General features: G+C 67.4%; 2 protein-coding genes across 2 annotated transcripts; one reads left to right on the top strand and one right to left on the bottom strand.

Annotated features, from left to right (window-relative positions):
• The first annotated feature begins 754 nt into the window (after positions 1–754).
• On the top strand, positions 755–3,115 carry MSS51 (MSS51 mitochondrial translational activator). The gene is made up of 6 exons (XM_035549127.1): positions 755–933; positions 1,190–1,345; positions 1,492–1,616; positions 1,813–2,376; positions 2,710–2,803; positions 2,905–3,115. Exons 1-6 carry the CDS (start codon positions 755–757, stop codon positions 3,113–3,115), a joined length of 1,329 nt encoding a protein of 442 aa, XP_035405020.1.
• Positions 3,116–3,905: 790 nt separating this feature from the next.
• Positions 3,906–8,101, bottom strand: LOC118249329 (cytoplasmic phosphatidylinositol transfer protein 1-like). The gene is made up of 9 exons (XM_050713905.1): positions 7,993–8,101; positions 7,109–7,257; positions 5,760–5,848; positions 5,626–5,633; positions 5,445–5,516; positions 5,222–5,317; positions 4,981–5,136; positions 4,855–4,918; positions 3,906–4,171 (listed from the first exon to the last, which is right to left on the bottom strand). Exons 1-9 carry the CDS (start codon positions 8,038–8,040, stop codon positions 3,906–3,908), a joined length of 948 nt encoding a protein of 315 aa, XP_050569862.1. The 5' UTR covers positions 8,041–8,101.
• Between the last annotated feature and the right edge of the window lie 358 nt (positions 8,102–8,459).

The following is an 8,459-nucleotide window of genomic DNA, read 5'->3' as shown; positions in this document are numbered from 1 at the left end:
AAACCAGCTGAGACCGACCTCGTGGCTTGGACAAGAGCCGAGGAGCAGCTGAGTCTGTACAAAGGCAGGGGGTCAACCAGTGGTGATGAAGAGGAGTTATCGGCCTTCATCCCCACGACCCCCCAGCGACCACCACCAGAAGGCACTGCGCAGGCACAGATGGGAGGAGTTTATGGAAATGACTTTTTGAGCTGATTTTAATACAAAGCGGGGATAGGTTATGACTATGTATAGGCGTATTGGGAAACTTCATGCATATGTAACTTTTTACTGCATATAACCAAAGCAGGTTGCTGCATTAAGGTGCGCATGCCTTTGGGAGCTATCCCACATGTGCTCGGCGCTGAAATAAACCACATGCCTACTTTAACTTTTTGAGTTATAGAGTTCTTCCACGAATCACCCTCACATCCCCCCAACACCTCCCTCAGACAGCTCTGGGGCCGGGGGCACCCCATCACCTGCCCCGGCCCCTTTTTGGGGAGCCCCGGGCGTGGGCTGGCCCCTGCCCAGGAGGGGCTGACGGGAATAGCTTCACTATCACTATCGGTGTCAGACCAGCCAGGAGGCCTGGCCTTCTTGGGGCTGACATTTGAGCTCAGCCCTGCCGTGCCAGGAGCGGGACGTGCGGCCAGGCTGCCACCCCGGTCACCACCCTCCTCCTGGTGGGACGGGGACAAGCGTCGAGACGCCCGGACGGGTCTCCCGGGAGCTGGGCACCCCCACGCCCAGACCCCTCTGTCCCACCGCCGGCATGGCCCAGCGGGGGCAAGGAGCAGCCCGCAAGGCCTCCAAGAAGCCTGCGAAGAAGCCAGCAGCAGCAAGGGCGCCCGACATGGATTCCCTGGGCTTCCAAGCCATGGATAGCAACGTGCCGGGGCTGTCCCACGTCATCCTCCAGAAGCTCAACATGAAGAGCTACGAGGACTACAAGTGAGTGAGGCTGTGCGGGTGCTGTGTGTCTTCCCCTGAGCTGGGGCGTCCCTGTCCCCCTGGCTCCTGGGTGCACCCCCAGCAGCCCCAGCTCCCCCAGGACAAGGTGATGCCTGTGGCTCCCTGTCCCCAGCCAGCTCAGCTCAGGATGGTCTTGGCCAGAGGTGAAATCCCACAAACGTAGAGGGAAGACACGAGCCCAGCTGGGCTGGGCAGGACCTTACTCACCCTCCCGATGCTTCTGGGCTCCCTTCAGATCTGCCATGGACGGGAGGAAGAGGGGCAGTGACTTCGGCATCCGGACCTACTTTGACATGTTCCAGAAGATGGAGGACACGTTCAAGTTCTGCGCCGAGTGCAAGAAGCTCCCCGATGCCCTCCCTGACCCCAAAAGTCTCCGCCGATGCAAGAGGTACAGGGGAGGCGGTGTGGTGGAGCGGGGCTGGGTGTTCCCGGGCTCCCAGAAGGGCGAGCTCAGCCCGGTGACAGGGGTGAGGCTGGGGGAGGAACGGATCCTGGCCACCCCCAATGGTGGGCACGCTGCCTCTCTCCCCTCAGATGCCAGAATGTGTATTACTGCGGCGTGGCGTGCCAGCGTGCCAACTGGCCTCTGCACAAGAAGTTCTGCAAGAAGCTGAAGCTGGTGGCCCTGGACCGGCTGGTGGAGTGGCTCGTCTTCACAGGTGGGGCAGGGGGCACTACTCCCCCCCCCCCCCCCCCCCAGCCCATCCCCTGAGCGTGTGGGGTCCCTCCTCCCAGCTCTGGTCACCCTGGGCTGGCAGTGCCACCACCCCTGGCATCCCCGCAGCTTGCTAAGGGGGGGGGACAGGCAGCCTGGCCTGCAGGGCCACCCCTGAAAAGCCACTTTTCTGCCCCCAGGTGACATTCCCTTCCCCACGGAGGCCTGGACAAAACCTGCCGGGGACGTGGCAGGCTGGGAGGACTGGTTCGCCATGCAGGGGCAGCTGGAGGAGAAGCTGGGCGCTGTCCTGGCCGGGCGCTACATGAGCCTCCTCTGGGCCAACGTGGGGAAGCCCCGGCCGGAGGAGGGAGAGCTGCGCGAGTCCGTCCGGCGCCTCGTCACCGACTTCCACTCGCGGCCGCTCACCATCGGCCTGGGGCTGCGGCTCTTTGGCATCGACCCCCTCGCCAAGCCCCTCACCATCCACGTGGTGGGGGCGTCCCACGTGGAGACCCTCAACACCCGGGTGACAGACTACGACGAGCTGGCGCGGATGTTCCCGGGGCAGCAGGGCATGGAGGTGGTGATGGTGGGGGTGGATGTGGTGGACGGGCCCATCATGAGGCCCCCCCTGGCCACGCCAGGGCCGCAGGGAAGGATCTATCTCAGCAGCTTCAAGGGCCTGTACCACGACTTCTGGGAAGGGCAGGTGGAGACCAAGCTGGCCGCCCACCCCGACCTGGTGGTGGGCTTCCACCCGGGTGAGTGCCCAGGGTGCAGCACCCGAGGCTGCTGGGGACTTTGGGACATGCCCAGGGCTTGCCACGGCTGTGCACCATGCCACCACGGGCCACCACAGACAGGGGGTGACGCCCTGGGGCTCGGCTGCCAGCAGCACCCAAAGGGGTCCCTGCATTTAGGCTCCCGATCTCGGTCCTGGGGCTCAGCCCAGGACCCGGAGCCTGGCGGGGAGCGGGGACCATCCTTGCTAAGGGCGCTCAGTCCTTCCTGGCAGCCTCACGCTGCACCAGCCAGGCTTTCTCGGGGTGGGGAGGACAGGCAGTGCGCCCCCACTCACTGATGCGTCCCCGCAGGTTTCCACGCCTGCCCTGACCTCATGGCAGGCTGGCTGCCCACGCTGCTGCTGCTGCGGGACTACCGCCTGCCCACCCTCTTCACCGTCTACAGGTGAGCCCCCGGTGTGCCCCCCAAGCTGGCTGCGGGGATGTCCCCGCAGGGAACACCCCAGCCACGCAGTCATGGGACTCCTCCATTCCTTCTCCTGGCAGCGAGCAGGAGCTGAAGTCCTCGCTGCAGATCCTGGTGGAGCTGGAGACGCACATCATGGGCTACGCCGCCAACCCCTTTGCCTCCCTGCGGCCCGAGCAGGTCTACTCCAGCCCCAACAAGGTGCCCGTCTACTGCAGCTCCTACTACATTGCCCTGCTGGGGCCGGCCGCCTCTGTTGGGGAGCTGGAGGGTGGCAGCGATGACGACTAGCAGGGAAGGGAGCCGTGTTCCACTGGAGGCATCGGTGAGCTCCCCAGCACGACCCACCTCCTCTGGCCCACCCCACAAACCCCGACCCTCATGCTGCCCATCCCAGCTGGTGTCCAGCGTGTGCCATGTGCCGAGCAGGGATGTGGCGATGGTGCAGGTTCAGCTCTCCTCTGCAGAGCCCAATAAACCACTGCTGGGAGCCAGCCACCACGTCTCCAGCTTTATTTCTGAAAAGGACCTTGTTTTCCCAAAGAAAATACAGGTCTGAGCCTGCCCCCGCACCCCTCGCACTGACACGGCCTCCAACTGCGAGACCTGGAGTGCGTGGGGAGATGTGGCCCCTGGCATCCCACAGGGAGCCCCAGGAGGTGGCAGTGGGCTGTCACTGTCACTCCCACACCCACCCGCCTGTGCCCGGTGCCTACCTTGCAGGGTGGTGCTCGAGCATCGCTCCCCGAGTGCGGCGGTACCCAGCCCGGCACGGCCACGCGCCCAGCCCGGCCACGGCTGGACCAAAGGGGCTGGGATGCTGCCGTGGCCCGATGCTGCCTGGGAGGAGGAGCGGGGCGTCCCCTCCCTGTGAGACAGCAGGTCCAGCGTGGCGATGGTGGCAACGTCCCACACGGGCACCCGCAGCGGCTCAGGGTCGCCGGCACCCCCACGGGGCTCCCCTGCGCCCTGACGGCGGGTTCCCCCCTCGGGGTCGGCATCCGTTGGAGGGGACGAGGCGGGTGGCAGGGCTGGCACGGAGGAGAGGACAGTCCGACCGGGCAGGTGTCACGGCGCGGCCTCACTCGGCGCTGGCGCGTTCCCGCAGCGCAGGCAGCGTCAGGGTCTCCGGCGCCGACTTCTTGCGGGGCCGAGCTTTGGGGGGGGCGAGGAAGTCGGGGGCTTCGTCGCTGAGGGGAGTGGAAGGGGCGCTGGCGGGGGCCGAGTGCGTGGCCGTGGGCTGCCCCACCTCGCTGACCGAAATGGTGGGGGCCACCATGCCGATGATCTCGTTGGTGGCCTCCTGCGTCTCCCGCTCGTACCGCCGCACCTCCTCCATCGTCATGCCTGCCGAGCACACGCGGGCTCGCGGCCGCCTCCAGCACGGCCTCGTCCTGCACCCCCCAGCGGCCCCAACCCCATCAGGTGCCAGCCCCGGGCACGGCCTCCCCGCTGAGCTGCACGCGGGGAAGGGGACAAGGGCTGGAGCAGAGGGGACGGGCAGGGAGGGGGCACGCAGGGCAGCGGGCGAAGGCGAGGTGGCAGCAGGACCCTGCGGGGAGGGGACGCATGGGGGGGCCGAGCCATGCCGGGGGGCGCAGCGGTGGCGTAGGGGGGCTCCATGTGCACGGGGGACCACCGGCGTGTGCCGAGGTGGGAACCCAACGGGACGTACACACAGAGGCTGTCCGGGAGCTAGGGGGGCTGGCTCCCCAGCTTTGGGCTTGCGGCCGCTTGCAGCTGCGTCTCGAAGGCGCAAACCTCTCCCGGGGACACGTCTGGAAGGCAGAGAGGTTGGTGCAATGGCACCAACGGTGGCCCCAGAGGTGGCCATTTCGGCTCGCCCGGCCACAGCCACGCTTCGGCCAAGCCTTGCCCAGCGCGATCCTGGGCGTGCAGCGAAGCGGGCAGCGAGCTGGGGGGGGCAGGCAGGGCGGGCAGGGGGCACGGGGAGCCGGAGGAACAGCCAGCGAGGTTGGTGGCATCAGGGGTCCCGTGCGCAGGGGCTGGGGGACGCCACGGGGACTCACCGCACCACTCGTCCACCCAGGTGAAGGCTTGCCGGTGCCCGATCAGCAGGATGTCCCGGATCACCTGTGACACCGGCCGTCAGCACCCACACCCGCATAGCCCCCGCCGCCCTCGGCCGCCCTCACCTTGTGCACGAACTGCTCCACGCGCGTCTGCAGCCCCCACACCTCGAACTTGACGGTCACCAGCTTGTAGGAGCACATGATGGGCTTGGTGTGCTGGCGCCAGCCCTCCCGCAGCGGCCCCCGGCCCGTCTTGGCCGAGCTGAAGAACCGGGGGTCCTGGGGCGCGGAGCGGGGCCGTGAGCCGGGGACGGGGGGACCCGGAGCGGGGCACCCCAGGGAGCTCCCCCCCCAGCCCTGTTACCTCCAGGCTGCGGTAGTAGCGCTCGGGGATCTCGTCGAAGGCGATGTCCAGGAACGAGACCTCGTGGTCGCCCAGGATTTTATCGCTGCGGAAGATCTGGGGTGGGGAGGGAGGGTGAGAGGGGTCGGCACCAGCCGCGTGTGCCCCCCCTCAATGAGTTTGCCGGGTCTCAGCCATGCCGCCAGCTCAGGAGGCAGGGAGGGACACGGCCGGTGCCACTCACGTTCTCGCTGTCCCCGCAGTTGTCCTCGTATTTGGTCTCGATGTAGATGGAGAACTTGGGCAGGAAGGAGCACTGCGGGGAGAGCGCCTGGGAGCTGGTCCCCGAGGGACGCCCACCCCGGCGCCCCCTCCCCAGCCCCACGATGGGAAAGGGACCGGGTCCCCCCGTGCCCCCTCCTTACCGTGTACTCTGCAGGGACGCCGCGGCACGCCGGCATCACGGGGTGGCACCGTGGGGGAAGAGAGGGAGAGGTGAGACCAGGACACGGCTGGCCCCGCAGTGCCGTGCGGCCCCGTCCCCGCACCCGGGTCTCACCCGTGATGGTGTAGGGGTAGTAGTTCCAGGCCTTCTCCGTGATGTAGAAGATGCGGGGGGTCACCGCCCGGGCCCAGCTCGGCAGCTTGCTGTTGCAGGGGAGGGAGGCAGGATACGGCCCAGGAGCATGGCCCTGCCCTGCTGAGCACAGCTCCCGGACGCCCATCGCCTCCCCAGAGACCTCACCCCTTCCCCAGAACCCCTCCACCACCCCAGAACCCACAGGGACCTCCCATCACCCCAAGACCCTCCCTATCACCCCAGGACCAGGTCCCCATCACGGTCCTGTCCCCCACAGGCACCCCTGGCCCCGCTCCCCGGGCAGGATCCGGCCCCGCTCGCCACAGCGGCTGCCTCCCTCCCGGCGGCGGGGAGCCGGGTGGTGTTTTTTGATTAATTTTCAGGCGTTATAAATAACATCCCCAGGAGGAGAATCGTGAGTGCCGCAGCTAAAAATATCCCGTCTAACGCCAGCGACTCCCTGGCGGGGGAGCTGCCGGTACACGCTCGGCCGCGCGCCGCAGCTGGCGGCGGGGACACGGGGACAGCAGCGCCGCGTGCCTGCGGATGCCCGACGGGCACCTGGGGCTGCGTGTGGGGACACGGGGGCACCCCAGGACGGGCAGGGCAGGGCAGCAGCCGGGGGTGTCCCCGCAGAGCCTGGGGCGGTGCAGTGCCCTACCACCTGCGGGACCCATGGAGGGGTGCGTGCCGGGAGAGGGTGCGGCCCCCAAGGATGGGGGCACCCCAGGACATGGGTGCGCACCAGGAGATGTACACGTCCCTAAGATGGTTGCAGTCCCCAAAGATGGGTGCAGCCCCCAGGCGATGAGTGCACCCCAGGAGATGGGTGCAGTCCCCAAAGGTAGGTGCAGCCCCCAGGAGATGCGCACACCCCAGGAGATGGGTGCAGGCCCCAAAGAGATGGGTGCACCCCCAGAGACGGGTGCGCCGCTGGAGATAGGTGCAGTCCCTGAAGATGGGTGCAGCCCTCAGGAGATGGATGCAATCCCAAAGATGGGTGCAGCCCCCAGGAGGTGCGCACACCCCAGGAGATGGGCACACCCCAAAGATGAGTGCAGTCCCTGAAGATGGGTGCACCCCAGGAGATGGGTGCAGTCCCCAAGACAGGTGCAGCCCCCACGAGATGGTGGCACCCCTGGGAGATGGGTGCATCCCCCAAAAGGTGGGCGCATCCCAGGAGGCAGGTGCAGCCCCACTTTGGGAAGGCTGTTCCCTGAGGATTTTGGAAGCAGGGACGGGCTCACACCACTGCCTGCCTGTGCCCCCCAGCACAGCAGCGTCCCCGTGGAGCTGGGGCAGGATGGGACCGCGGGCGGGTGCCTCACCTGGAGAGGTGGACGCGCTTCTCGGTGAACTGGCCGGGGCCGTGGACGGGGTCCTCGTGGGGCTCGTTCTTCACCACCTCCACGCCCTCGCCCTTCTCGCTCTCCTGGTGGCTGTGCTTGCTGATGGTGTACAGCTGCCCTACGCGGTACTGCAGTGAGTGAGAGGGGAAACTGAGGCACAGAGCAAAGCGGTGCCAGAGCCCGAGCCGTGCAGCAGGCAGGATTCTCCCCAGGGTCCCCCTGCTCTCATGCCTGGGTGAGGGCCGGATCCTGCCCTTCCCACTGCCCAGGTACCTGCAGTGATTTCCCTGCCTGCCTGCCCGGGCGGGCCAGGGAAAAAAAAAACCATGGCCGTGTGTGCCCGTACTCGGCGGTGCGGCGGCGCAATAACCGCGTTGTTGTTGTGCCGGAGATCCCATCCATCATCCCGGCTGCCAGGCAGGTCTCCTCGCCGCTCCGCCTAACCGCAAACCTTCCCCAGGTGCTGCCAGAAACCCGCAGGTGTGGGCGCAGCTGCTGCGAGCCCCTGCTCCCCAGAATGGCCCCACTGATCGCTGCTGCTTGCCGGCGGGGATTTGGGCTGCTCCGCCAGCACCCAAACCGCAGCCCTTTGCCCACCACCTCTGCGCTGCCCCAGGCGTTGTGCCCCGGGGACGCCATGCACAGCGATGGGACGTGCCGGGGGTCCCGTGCTCGCACCCCAAAACATCACACAGAGCATCCCGCACCCAACAGCCGTGGCCAAAATGACTTAACCGAGGCACGGTCCTTGCCCCAGAGGGGACGGCAGCGGGGACCGCGGTGTCCCCCAGCCCATCTGCGAGCAGATCCCCCAGAACCACCACCCAGTGCCCCCCGCGCCCCCGGGGGGACCACGCACGCACCTCCTCGGTGGTGAGCGGCATGCAGATGCGGTACTCCTTGACGAGCATGGTGGCAGGGTCAGGCGTCGGCGCTGGCGGGGGCGCAGCTCATCCTGGGGGGACACGGGGCGCGCGGTGACAGCGGGCTGCGGGAGCGGACGCCCACGCTGGCACCGCGCCGCGAGCACCGGTGACTTCACGCGCCGTTGCCATGGCAGTGGTGCGAGGTCACCGGTGCGAGGAGCAGCCTGGGCGCACCGGCCACGGGGACACCCCGGCACCCCGACACCCCGCGGCACGCATTAACCCCTTCCTTGCCGTGCAGACACCCACAGCCTGGTGCAGCTGTCCTGGAGCACACGTACGTTGTTCTCCCCACCCCCCTCCCAAAAACGGCGCTATCAGTTTGGGGGTGCCACATCCCCATCCTGCCACGCAGACGGCTGTGGGGACAATGGGAGGGGTGGGATAAGATCCATGGGGACAGA

Source organism: Cygnus atratus, chromosome 15 (assembly GCF_013377495.2).
Source record: "Cygnus atratus isolate AKBS03 ecotype Queensland, Australia chromosome 15, CAtr_DNAZoo_HiC_assembly, whole genome shotgun sequence".
NCBI classification, from domain to species: domain Eukaryota; kingdom Metazoa; phylum Chordata; class Aves; order Anseriformes; family Anatidae; genus Cygnus; species Cygnus atratus.
The sequence above is the reverse complement of the archived record's forward strand: the minus strand, read 5'-3'. Positions and strand labels throughout refer to the sequence as shown.